Below are 13,870 nucleotides of genomic sequence, written 5' to 3' on the forward strand. Positions count from 1 at the left end.
ATAAATTCTGCACCCTTTAAATAGGTTGAAGCATTATACATCTAAACATATTTTTTTGTGGAAATATTTCTATGATATACTGCTAAGTGAGAAAACCAGATTACAGATCTGGCTATATATTAGTTAATATGCATATGCATATATGTTTCTATATGCTTTAAAAGAAAATGAGGAGTTTATGCAATGAACTCCTTACTGTGTTTTCTCTGGGGAATGAGTTTTAGATAAACTACATGCTATAGTTAATCTTTTCATCTTCAAATATTTACAAAAGCCATATTTTATTATAAAGATATTTCCATTAAAAATAGTTTTTAGAGCACTAAATATGTGTCTGAACAAGATATAGAATCCCTTTTATCCTGACCTATGTGAGTCCTCTATTTTTTTTGAAAAGTTATAGCACATTTCACATTGAAATTAATTCCTGTCTAATATTGCATATTCCTTTTTTACATGTTAGTCTTATCTCTTTTGTGATATTATGAACTCTTTATATTTTTCTTTCCTTTCTTTCCCGCTGTGTTACTATGAAAGCTTTCAAACATACAGAGGAGTTGAAAGAATTATACTGGAACACTCATATATGTATTTATATGTTAAGTCACAAATTTTATTGTAATGTTTGATGAGTTTTGACTAAAGTATACACATGTGTAATTCAAACCTTGTCAAAATATAGAATATTACCTTCACTCAATAAAGTTCCTTCATACCCCTTCCAGTCAGTTCTCCTCAAGTCAACCACTGTTCTGATTTTTTTCACCATAGGTTAGTTTTACTTGTTTAGAATTTAATATAAATGTAATCATACTATATGTACTCTTTGTGTATTGCTTCTTTTACTTAGCATAATATATTTGAGAATCATCCATGTTTTTGCTTCTGTCATTAGTTTTTATCTTTTAATTGTTGAGTAGTATTCTACTGTATGCGTATACCACAGTTTTTGTTTTTTTTTTTTTTTAAAGTTTAATTTTTATTTATTTATTTTTGGCTATGTTGGGTTTTCGTTCCTGTGCGAGGGCCTTCTCCAGTTGTGGCAAGTGGGGGCCGCTCTTCATCGCGGTGCGCGGGCCTCTCACTATCGCGGCCTCTCTTGTTGTGGAGCACAGGCTCCAGAGGCGCAGGCTCAGTAATTGTGGCTCACGGGCCCAGCCGGTCCGCGGCATGTGGGATCCTCCCAGACCAGGACTCGAACCCATGTCCCCTGCATTGGCAGGGGAAGCCACCAGGGAAGCCCCACAGTTTTGTTTTTGAATTCTCTTGTTGATTGTCACCTGGGCTGTTTGTAGGTTGTTATGTATAAAGCTGTTAGGGGCATACTTATACAAATTATTATGTGGGCATATGCTCTTCATTTCCTTGGGTACATACATAGGAGTGGAATTTCTAGGTCATAGGACAGGTATATGTTTAGTTTTTAAAGAACTACAGCACATTTTTCTAAAGTGGTTGTGTCATTTTACACTCCTACCAACAATACTTGGTAGTAATTTTTTAAAAATTAAATAAATAATTATTTTAGTCATTCTGGTGGTTGGATAGTGGTATCTTGTTGTGATTATAATTTTTATTTCCCTGATGACTATTTTCACTGTTTTCTGTCTTTCAGACAGTTCGGCATGGTTTTCCTTATCAGCCCACAGCATTAGCCTTTGATCCAGTCCAGAAAATCTTGGCTATTGGGACGAGAACTGGTGCTATACGAATGTATCCTTAATTTTTGGTTCGTTATTTGCTATACTAATACCAATTACATTTCCTTAAATATTTAGGTAAGTGAAATATTTATGACCAAATAAAGTTTATTGTTTCTTTAGAAATGAGTAACCCACATCATCAAATTTATTGGCATATATTTAATGTCTGTGAGATAAGTATTGATGCTCCTTTTAAAATCCCTGATATTGGTGATTTGTGTCTTCTACTTTTTCCTGATTAGTCTGGCTAGAAGCTTATCAGCTGCACTGATTTTCATAAGAACCAACTTTTGGTTTCATTGCTTTTCTGTATTGTTTTCCTATATTTTATTTCATTGATTCCTGGTTTGATTTTTTTAATTTCCCTTCTTCTGATTAATCTTGGGTTTCATTTTATCTTTTTCTAGTGTTTTAAGGTGGAAACTGAGGACACAGATTTGAGAACTTTCTTCTTTTCTAATATATGCCTGTAGGGCTGTGAATTTCCTCCCAAATTTTGTTTTAGTGTCATCCCGTTTCTGTAAATGTTTTCCTCTAAGAGTTTTATAGTGTCTGGCCTTACATTTAGGTCTTTAATACATTTTGAGTTTATTTTGGTGTATGGTGTTAGGAAGTGTTCTAATTTCATTCTTTTACATGTAGCTGTCCAGTTTTCCCAGCACCACTTATTGAAGAGGCTGTCTTTTCTCCATTGTATATTCTTGCCTCCTTTATCAAAGATAAGGTGACCCTATGTGCATGGGTTTATCTCTGGGCTTTCTATCCTGTTCCATTGATCAATATTTCTGTTTTTGTGCCAGTACCATACTGTCTTGATTACTGTAGCTTTGTAGTATAGTCTGAAGTCCGGGAGCCTGATTCCTCCAGCTCCATTTTTCTTTCTCAAGATTGCTTTGGCTATTCGGAGTCTTTTGTGTTTCTATACAAATTGTGAAATTTTTTGTTCTAGTTCTGTGAAAAATGCCATTGGTAGTTTGATAGGGATTGCATTGAATCTGTAGATTGCTTTGGGTAGTATAGTCATTTTCACAATGTTGATTCTTACAATCCAAGAACATGGTATATCTCTCCATCTATTGGTATCATCTTTAATTTCTTTCATCAGTGTCTTATAGTTTTCTGCATACAGGTCTTTTGTCTCCTTAGGTAGGTTAATTCCTAGGTATTTTATTCTTTTTGTTGCAGTGGTAAGTGGGAGTGTTTCCTTAATTTCTCTTTCAGATTTTTCATCATTAGTGTATAGGAATGCAAGAGATTTCTGTGCATTAATTTTGTATCCTGCTACTTTACTAAATTCATTGATTAGCTCTAGTAGTTTTCTGGTAGCATCTTTAGGATTCTCTATGTATAGTATCATATCATCTGCAAACAGTGACAGTTTTACTTCTTCTTTTCCAATTTGTATTCCTTTTATTTCTTTTTCTTCTCTGATTACTGTGGCTAAAACTTCCAAAACTATGTTGAATAATAGTGGTGACAGTGGACATCCTTGTCTTGTTCCTGATTTTAGAGGAAATGGTTTCTGTTTTTCACCATTGAGAACGATGTTGGCTGTGGGTTTGTCATATATGGCCTTTATTATGTTGAGGTAAGTTCCCTCTATGCCTACTTTCTGGAGAGTTTTTATCATAAATGGGTGTTGAATTTTGTCGAAAGCTTTTTCTGCACCTATTGAGATAATCATATGGCTTTTATCCTTCAGTTTGTTATTATGGTGTATCACATTGATTGAATTGCGTATACTGAAGAATGCTTGCATTCCTGAGATAAACCCCACTTGATCATGGTGTATGATCCTTTTAATGTGCTGTTGGATTCTGTTTGCTAGTATTTTGTTGAGGATTTTTGCATCTATGTTCATTAGTGATATTGGTCTGTAGTTTTCTTTTTTTGTGACATCTTTGTCTGGTTTTGGTATCAGGGTGGTGCCCTCGTAGAATGAGTTTGGGAGTGTTCCTCCCTCTACTATTTTTTGGAAGAGTTTGAGAAGGATAGGTGTTAGCTCTTCTCTACATGTTTGATAGAATTTGCCTGTGAAGCCATCTGGTCCTGGGCTTTTGTTTGAAGATTTTTAATCACAGTTTCAATTGCAGTGCTTGTGATTGGTCTGTTTATATTTTCTATTTCTTCCTGGTTCAGTTTCGGAAGGGTGTGCTTTTCTACGAATTTGTCCATTTCTTCCAGGTTGTCCATTTTATTTGCATATAGTTGCTTGTAGTAATCTCTCATGATTCTATGTATTTCTTTTTTTTTTTAACATCATTATTGGAGTATAATTGCTCTACAATGGTGTGTTAGTTTCTGCTTTATAACAAAGTGAATCGGCCATACATATACATGTATCCCCATATCCCCTCCCTCTTGCATCTCCCTCCCACCCTCCCTATCCCACCCCTCTAGGTGGTCACAAACCTCTGTGTATTTCTGCAGTGTCAGTTTTTACTTCTTTTTCATTTCTAATTCTGTTGATTTGAGTCTTCTCCCTTTTTTCTTGATGAGTCTGGCTAATGGTTTATCAATTTTGTTTATCTTCTCAAAGAACCAGCTTTTGTCTTCTTGATCTTTGCTATTGTTTCCTTCATTTATTTTTTATTTTTTTCTGCTCTCATCTTTATGATTTCTTTCCTTCTGCCAACTTTGGGTTTTTTTTCATTCTTCTCTACTTGCTTTAGGAATAAGGTTAGGTTGTTTATTTGAGATTCCTCTTGTTTCTTGAGGTAGGATTGTATTGCTATAAACTTCCCTCTTAGAACTGCTTTTGCTGCATCCCATAGGTTTTGGGTCATCTTGTTTTCATTGTCATTTGTTTCTAGGTATTTTTTGATTTCCTCTTTGATTTCTTCAGTGATCTCTTGGTTATTTAGTAGCGTATTGTTTAGCCTCCATGTGTTTGTATTTTTTACAGTTTTTTTCCTGTAATTGATATCTAGTCTCATAGCATTGTGGTCAGGAAAGATACTTGATATGATACCAATTTTCTTAAATTTACAAATGCTTAATTTGTGACCCAAGATATGGTCTATCCTGGAGAATCTTCCATAAGCACTTGAGAAGAAAGTGTGTTCTGTTGTTTTTGGATGGAATGTCCTATAAATATCAATTAAGTCCATCTTCTTTAATGTGTCATTTAAAGCTTGTGTGTCCTTATTTATTTTTATTTTGGATGATCTGTCCATTGGTGAAAGTGGGGTGTTAAAGTCCCCTACTATGATTGTGTTACTGTCGATTTCCCCTTTTCTGGCAGTTAGCATTTGCCTTATGTACTGAGGTGCTCCTGTGTTGGGTGCATAAATATTTGCAATTGTTATATCTTCTTCTTTGATTGATCCCTTGATCATTATATAGTGTCCTTCTTTGTTTCTTGTAATAGTCTTTATTTTAAAGTCTATTTTGTCTGATATGAGAATTGCTACTCCAGCTTTCTTTTGATTTCCATTTGCATGGAATATCTTTTTCCATCCCCTCACTTTCAGTCTGTATGTGTCCCTAGGTCTGAAGTGGGTCCCTTGTAGACAACATATATACGGGTCTTGTTTTTGTATCCATTCAGCCTGTCTATGTCTTTTGGTTGGAGCATTTAATCCATTTACATTTTAGGTAATTATTGATATGTATGTTCCTATTACCAGTTTCTTAATTGTTTTGGCTTTGTTTTTGTAGGTCTTTTCCTTCTCTTGTGTTTCCTGCCTAGAGAAGTTCCTTTAGCATTTGTTGTAAAGCTGGTTTGGTGGTGCTGAATTCCCTTAACTTTTGCTTATTTGTGAAGGTTTTAATTTCTCCATCGGATCTGAATGACATCCTTGCTGGGTAGAGTAATCTTTGTTGTAGGTTTTTCCCTTTCATCACTTTAAATATCTCCTGCCACTTCCTCTGGCTTGCAGAGTTTCTGCTGAAAGATCAGCTGTTAACCTTATGGGGATTCCCTTGTATGTTATTTGTTGTTTTTCCCTTGCTGCTTTTAATATTCTTTCTTTGTATTTAATTTTGATAGTTTGATTAATATATGTCCTGGTGTGTTTCTCCTTGGATTTATCCTGTATGAGACTCTCTGTGCTTTCTGGACTTTATTGACTATTTCCTTTCCCATGTTAAGGAAATTTTCAACTATAATCTCTTCAAATATTTTCTCAGTCCCTTTCTTTTTCTCTTCTTCTTCTGGGACCCCTATAATTCAAATGTTGGTGCACTTAATGTTGTCCCAGAGGTCTTTGAGACTGTCCTCAATTCTTTTCCTTCTTTTTTCTTTATTCTGCTCTGCGGTAGTTATTTCCACTATTTTATCTTCCAGATTACTTATCCGTTCTTCTGCCTCAGTTATTCTGCTATTGATTCCTTCTAGAGAATTTTAAATTTCATTTATTGTGTTGTTCATCATTGTTTGTTTGCTCTTTAGTTCTTCTAGGTCCTTGTTAAACATTTCTTGTATTTTCTCCATTCTGTTTCCAAGATTTTGGATTACCTTTACTCTCATTACTCTGAATTCTTTTTCAGGTAGACTGCCTATTTCCTCTTCATTTGTTTGGTCTGGTTGGTTTTTACCTTGCTCCTTCATCTGCTGCATATTTGTCTGTCTTCTCATTTTGCTTAACTTACTGTGTTTGGGGTCTCCTTTTCACAGACTGCAGATTTGTAGTTCCTGTTGTTTTTGGTGTCTGCCCCCAGTGGCTAAGGTTGGTTCAGTGGCTTGTGTAGGCTTCCTCGTGGAGGAGACTGGTGACCGTGTCCTGGTGGCTGGGGCTGGATATTGTCTTTCTGGTGGGCAGGGCTGCATCCAGTGGTGTGTTTTGGGGTGTCTGTGAACTTAGTATTATTTTAGGCATCCTCTCTGCTAATGGGTGGGGTTGTGTTCCTGTCTTGCTAGTTGTTTGCCATGGGGCGTCCAGCACTGGAGCTTGCTCGCCATTGGGTGCAGCTGGGTCTTAGTGCTGAGATGGCGATCTCTGGGAGAGCTCTCGCCAGTTGATGTTATGTGGGGCTCGAGGTCTTTGGTGGTCTAATGTCCCGAACACGGCTCTCCCACCTCAGAGGCTCAGGCCTGACACCAGGCTGGAGTACCAAGATCCTGTCAGCCACACGGCTCAGAAGAAAAAAAGAAAAAAATAATAATTAAAAATAAATAAATAAAAGTAAATAATTAAAATTAAAAACTATTAAAATAAAAAAGTAAAAAAGTAATAAAAAAAAAAGAAGAGAGCAACCAAACCAATAAAAAAAATCCACCAATGGTAATAAGTGCTTAAAACTGTACTAAGATAAACATAAAAATCAGAAACAAGTCAGTCGCAGACAGCAAACCCCAAGTCTACAGTTGCTCCCAAAGTCCACTGTCTCAATTTTGGGTTGATTTGTTGTCTATTCAGGTATTCCACAGATACAGGGTACCTCAAGTTGACTGTGGAGATTTAATCTGCTGCTTCTGAGGCTGCATGGAGAAATTTCCCTTTCTCTTCTTTGTTCCCACAGCTCCTGGGGTTCAGCTTTGGTTTTGGCCCCACCTCTGCGTATAGGTTGCCCTCAGGTTTCTGTTCCCACCCAGACAGGACGGGGTTAAGGCACCAGCTGATTAGGGGGCTCTGACTCACTCATGCAGTGTGGAGGGAGGGGTACGGTCATTATAATTGGAATGCAGGGTGAGCCTGCGGCAGTAGAGGCCACTGTGACACTTCAACAGCCAGAGGCGTGCCGTGTGTTCTCCTGGGAAAGTTGTCCCTAGATCATGGGACCCTGGCAGTGGCAGGCTGCACAGGCTCCCGTGGAGTGGGTTGGGGGGAGGGTGTGTGGATAGTGATATGTGCTTGCACACAGGATTCGTGGTGGCTGCAGCAGCAGCGTTAGCGTTTCATGCCAGTCTCTGGTGTCTGAGCTGATAGCCACAGCTCGTGCCCATCTCTGGAGCTTGTTTAGGTGGTGCTCTGCCTTCTGTGGGCAGACAGGGAAGGAATCCCGTCTCCTCGCACACCCCGAAACAATGGTCTCTTGCCTCTTAGGCCGGCCCAGAGTTTTTCCTGGACTCCCTCCCGGCTAGCTGTGGTGCACTAGCCCCCTTCAGGCTGTGTTCACGCAGCCAACCCCAGTCCTATTCCTGGGGTCTGACTTCCAAAGCCCGAGCCTCAGCTCGCAGCCCCCACCCACCCCGGCGGGTGAGCAAAGCCTCTCAGGGTGGTGAGTGCTGGCCGGCACTGATCCTCTGTGTTGGAATCTCTCCGCTTCGCCCTCTGCACCCCTGTTGCTGTGCACTCCTCCGTGGCTCCGAAGCTTCCCCCGCCCACCCCCTGTCTCTGCCAGTGAAGGGGTTTCCTATTCAGTGGAAACTTTTCCTCCTTCACAGCTCCCTCCCAGAGGTGCAGGTCCCATCCCTATTCTTTTGTCTCTGTTACTTCTTTTTTTCTTTTGCCCTACCCAGGTACGTGGGGATTTTCTTGCCTTTTGGGAAGTCTGAGGTCTTCTGCCAGCGTTCAGTAGGTGTTCTACAGGAGTTGTTCCACATGTAGATATATTTCTGATATATTTGTGGGTAGGAAGGTGATCTTCACTTCTTACTCCTCCGCCATCTTGAAGGTCCCCTGTTTATCTATTTTATATATAGTAGTTTGTATCTGCTAATCCCAAACTCCTAATTTATCCCTCCCCCTCTTTTCCCCTTTGGTAACCATGTTTGTTTTCTATGTCTGTGAGTCTGTTTCTGTTTTGTAAATAAATTCATTTGTATCATATTTTAGATTCCACATATAAGTGGTATAATATGATATTTGTCTTCTTCCAGTCTTTAACTTGTCTTTTCACCTCTTAACAGGGCCTTTCAGAGTCCAGTTTATCAGTTTTTCCTTTATAGGTGCTGGGAGCTGAGGCTCGGGCTTCGGAGGTCAGACCCCAGGGAGAAGACTGGGGTTGGCTGCGTGAACACAGCCTGAACGGGGCTAGTGCACTACAGCTAGCTGGGAGGGAGTCCAGGAAAAACTCTGGACCTGCCTAAGAGGCAAGAGACCATTGTTTCAGGGTACGTGAGGAGAGGGGATTCCTTCCCTGTCTGCCCACAGAAGGCAGAGCACCGCCTAAATGAGCTCCAGAGATGGGTGTGAGCCACGGCTATCAGCTCGGACACCAGAGACTGGCATGTGCTCTTTTGGTATCACCTTTTAAAACTCTTTGTCTAACCTTGGATCTTAATTATTTTCTTTCATTTTTTTCTAAACATTTTATAGTTATACATTTTATATTTAAATACAGGTTCCATTTTGAGTTAACTTTTTATTTGTATTGTCTTTATCTGCTTTCGGTATTAGGGTAATACTGGGTTCATAAAATGAATTGAGAAGTGTTCCCTCTGCTTCTGTTTTCTGTAATAGTTTGTATAAAATTGGTATTAATTCTTTAAATGTTTGGAAGAATTTTCTAATGAGAGTACCTGGGCCTAGAGATTATGAGATTTTTTATTACAGATTCACTTTTAAAAATTAGTTTTAGGACTATTTTAGCTTTCTATTTTATCTTGTTAAATTTGCATAGTTTGTAGTCTTACTAGTGGTTTATAAATTTTACTGATTTTTTGTTTTTGAGCTAGCTTTTTGTTTAATTGATTTTCTCTGTTTTATTCTTTTCAATTTTTTTCTGAATTATCTTTATTATTTCCTTTCTTTACTTTTCTTTAGCTTATTTTGCTCTTTTTTCCTAGTTTTTTGCTCTTTTTTCCTACGTTATTGATTTGATTCCCTTTCTCTTTTCTAAGGTATACATTTAGTGTTATTAATTCTCCTCTCAGCATGGCTTTAACTGGATTCCACAAATTTTGATATGTGCATTTGAATTTTCATTCAATCATATGTAGTTTTAAAAATTGCCTTTGAGACTTCATTGAACCATCAGTTACTTAGAAGTATTTTAATTAATTGGCAACTGTTTGGAAGTTTTCTTGTTATTGATTTCTAGTTTTGATACCATTATGGTCAGAAAACACACTCTTTATGATTTCAGTTCTTTTAAATTTGTTAAGATTTGGTTTGTGGCCTAGGATATGATCTGTCTTGGTGGATACTCTATGGACTATGGAAAAACATGTGCATTCTTTTCTTGTTGAGTGGAATGTTTTATATTTGTCAACTAGATATTGTTGGTTGATTGTGTTGTTGAGTTCCATATTCTTGCTAATTTTTTGTCTGAAAATTCTTGTCAAATCCTGAAAGTAGAGTGAATTAGGTTCTCCAAACTCTAATTTTGGATATATTTATCTCTTTCTAACTTCATTAGTTTTTGCTTTCTGTATTTTGAGACTCTGTGGTTTGGTGTGCACACATTTAGGATTGTTATATCTTCCATGGATTGATCCCTTTACCATTATGTAATGTCTTTACTTATCTCCAGTAATTTTCTTTGCTCTATAATTGACTTTATGTGATCTTAGTATAACCACTCCTACTTTTTTAAAACAAATTAATGTTTACATGTTATATCTATTTCCATCCTTTTACTGTAAACTTACTTATGTCATTGTATTTGAAGTGAGTTTATTGTATACAGCATATTGTTGGATCATTTTTTCTTTTTTTATTGAGGTGTAATTGACATATAACATTATCTTAAGTGTGTACAACATAATGATTCAGTATCTGTATATATTGTGAAATGATCACCACAATAAGTCTAGTTAACATGCGTCACCACACATAGTTACAAAAATTTTTTTCTTCGGATGAGAACTTTAAAGATCTACTCTCTTAGTAACTTTCAAATATACAATAGAGTATTATTAACTATAATCACCAGGCTATGCATTACATCCTCAGATCTTATTTGTTTTATAATGGAAGTTTGACCTTTTGAGCACCTTCATTGATTCTGCCCACCCCACACCTCCCACCTTTGGCAACCACCCATCTGTTCTCTATGTCTATGTGTTCAGTATTTCTGTTTGTTTTTTAGATTCCACTACAAATGAGATTGTACAGTATTTGTCTTTCTCTGTCTGACTTATTTCAGTCAGCATATGCCTTTAGTGTCCATCCATGTTGTCACAAATGGCTAGATTTCATTCTTTTAATATGGCTGAATAACATTCTGTTCTCTCTCTATGTATACCACATTTCTTTGTCTATTCATCCATCATTGGACACTTAGGCTGTTTCCATATATTGGCTATTGTAAATAATGCTGCAATGAATATGGGAGTATAGATATCTTTTTAAGTTAGGTTTTCATTTCCTTCTGATAAATACCCAAAAGTGGAATTGCTGGATTGTATGGTAGTTCTATTTTATTGTATTCTTTAAAAAAATTATTTTATTTTATATTGGAGTATAGTTGATTAACAATGATGTGTTAGTTTCAGGTGTACAGCACAGTGATTCAGTTATACACATACAAGTATCCATTCTTTTTCAAATTCTTTTCCCATTTTGATTATTAAAGAATACTGAGCCAAGTTCGCTGTGCTATACAGTAGGTCCTTGTTGGTTAACTATTTTAAATATAGTAGTGTTTACATGTCAATCGCAAACTTCCATACTGTTTTTCATAGTGCCTGCACCAATTTACAGTCCCACTAACAATGCACAAGGGTTCCCTTTTCTCTACATCCTTGCTAACACTTGTTATTCCTTGTCTTTCTGGTAATAGCCATTTTAACAGGTGTGAGCTGGTTTCCCATTGTGGTTTTAAGTTGCGTTTCCCTGATGATTAGTGATGTTGAATACCTTTTCATGTACCTCTTGGCCATCTGTATATCTTCTTTGGAAAAATGTCCATTCAGCTCCTCTGCCAATTTTTTAATTGAATTATTTGGGTTTTTTTGCTATTGAGTCATATGAGTTCTTTATATATTTTGGATATTAATCCCTTATCAGACATGATTTGCAAATATTTTCTCCCATATGATAGGTTACTTTTTCATTTTGTTGACAGTTTCCTTTGCTGTACAGGAGCTTTTTAGTTTGATGTAGTCCCACTTAGTTTTGTATTTTGTTGTTGTTTTTTTGCTTTTGGTGTCAAGTCTAAAAAATCATTGCCAAGAATGATTTCCAGGAGCTTACTGCTTATATTTTCTTCTAGGAGTTTTATGGTTTCAGGTCTTTTGTTCAAGTTCTTAATCCATTTTGAGTTAGTTTTTGTGTATAGTGTAAGATAATGGTCCAGCTTCATTCTTTTGCATATGGCTGTCCAGTTTTCCCAGCATCATTTATTGAAGAGACTGTCTTTTCCCCATTAAGTATTCTTGGCTTCCTTGTCAAATATTAGTTGACCATATATGCATGGGTGTATTTCTGATATCTTGATTCTGTTCCATTGGTTTATGTGTCTGCTTTTATGCCAGTATCATATTGTTTTGATTACTTATAGCTTTGTAATATAGTCTAAAACCAGGGAGCATGACACCTCCAGCTTTGCTCTTCTTTCTCAAGATTGCTTTCACTGTTTGAGGTCTTTTGTGGTTCCGCACAAATTTTAGGATTATTTGTTCTAGTTCTGTGAAAAATGCCATGGGTATTTTGATAGGGATTGCATTGAATCTTTAGATTGCTTTGGATAGTATGGACATTTTAGCAGTATTAATTCTTCCACCCATGAGTACAGTATATCTATCCATTTATTTGTGTTTTCAGTTTCTTCCATCAATGTCTTATAGTTTCCAGTATATAAGTGTTTTACCTCCTTGGATAAATTTATTCCTAGGTCTTTTATTCTTTTTGATGCAATTGCAAATGAGATTGTCTTCTTAATTTCTCTTTCTGGTAGTGTATAGAGATGTAACAGATTTCTGTATATTAATTTTGTATCCTGCAACTTTACTGAATTTATTTATTAGTTCTAGTAGTTTTCTGATAGAGACTTTAGGATTTTCTATATATAGTATCATGTCATCTGCAAATAGTGACAGTTTTACTTCTTCATTTGCAGTTTGAGTGCCAGGTGGGTGTGCATGTTCAGTTTCTTGGTGAGCCCTGTCAACATACCCCCCAGAAAAAGAGGATAGTGACTGACACTGCCTCACTTCAAATGGATGGGGTGGAAGTTCATCTTCCCACTGTGCTCCAGTGACATCAGGAGATATAGGAAGCATAGTATCAATCACTTCTCCCTGCACCACCTTGTTTTGCCTCATCAATGTGACTAGAGGTTCAGCTCCTACTAGGATTCTGTGATACAGTGTGGTTGCTGACTAGCCCTGCTTCATCCACCTTGTTCAGTCTTGTTGCTGTCAGGTGGAAGTGAGGATTCTGGTTCCGAAAGACCACCTTGCTGACTTGGAGTGCTAGGAGGGTGTGAGTGAAGGCTAATGATGACTAGTCCCACCTTATACTACCTCATTCAATCTTGTTGCCCTTGGACTCCACTAAGGCTACCTTGGTGGGGGAATTAGAACAACTCTTCCTTATGCTTGTAAGGGGATGGAAGCTCAACTGCTAATTTAGACTCACTAATACTACTGCATCAGGATTGGATTGCTGCCACCTGCCTCCGCTTGTATGGAGATGGGTGATCAGCATCCTGCTGAGTGCACTGATACAACCTGGCAGTGGAACAAAGTGCTACCTGCTTCTTCCAGGCAGGGGATGGGTGATTAGCAACCTGCTTGTGCCCTTATATACTACCTGCTGGGGGAGTTGAAGTGTGCTCTCTGCAGGGTGGGAGTGAGATGAGGTAGAAGATCAGCTCTGCAGTCAGCTCTGTTGAACTCCCATGGAGTGGGAAGGAGGAGAGTATGGTTTTCTCATTGTTGTTTGGCTAGAGTATGGTTTTCTCATTGTTGTTTGGCTAGAATTGTGGGTAATGTCACAATTTGCTTTTAGCCTACCCTATTCTCTGTCCTTTGACTGGGAGAACAGCCTTTTCTTGGATTGTTTTTTGTTTTTGTCTTTATTTTTTGCTTGTGCTAGTTGGTGGTCCTGGGTTGGAAACTTCTGCAGTGTCCTGTCCAGGATATATGGGACACAATAAGGAAACTCAAGGAACTCACTGCTGTGTCACTCCCCATTTCCTGAGATGCCTGGGCATTTCTCCTTTCTACCTCAGAGTTCCCTTTCGCTTGTTTATAATGTTATCTCCAGGGCAGGGTTTTTGTTTTTGTTTTTGTTTTTGTTTTTGTTTTCAGTTGTGAAAGACAGAAACTGGGAGGAATAGGGCTCTTTCATCTTGGCAGAATTGTAATTCTCCATCCCCAAATTTTAACATGTTGT

General features: G+C 37.6%; 1 protein-coding gene across 3 annotated transcripts in view; it reads left to right on the top strand.

The window, feature by feature from the left end:
* STXBP5L (syntaxin binding protein 5L) overlaps nt 1–13,870 on the top strand; it is a 366,549-nt gene that overhangs the window by 46,069 nt on the left and 306,610 nt on the right. For all 3 annotated transcript variants that reach the window (XM_061193153.1, XM_061193151.1, XM_061193152.1), the window contains exon 2: nt 1,616–1,713. In XM_061193153.1, coding sequence (XP_061049136.1) covers nt 1,616–1,713 — 98 coding nt within the window. The remainder of the gene's footprint in view (nt 1–1,615; nt 1,714–13,870) is intronic.

This window comes from Eubalaena glacialis, chromosome 6, assembly GCF_028564815.1.
Source record: "Eubalaena glacialis isolate mEubGla1 chromosome 6, mEubGla1.1.hap2.+ XY, whole genome shotgun sequence".
Taxonomy (NCBI): Eukaryota; Metazoa; Chordata; class Mammalia; order Artiodactyla; family Balaenidae; genus Eubalaena; species Eubalaena glacialis.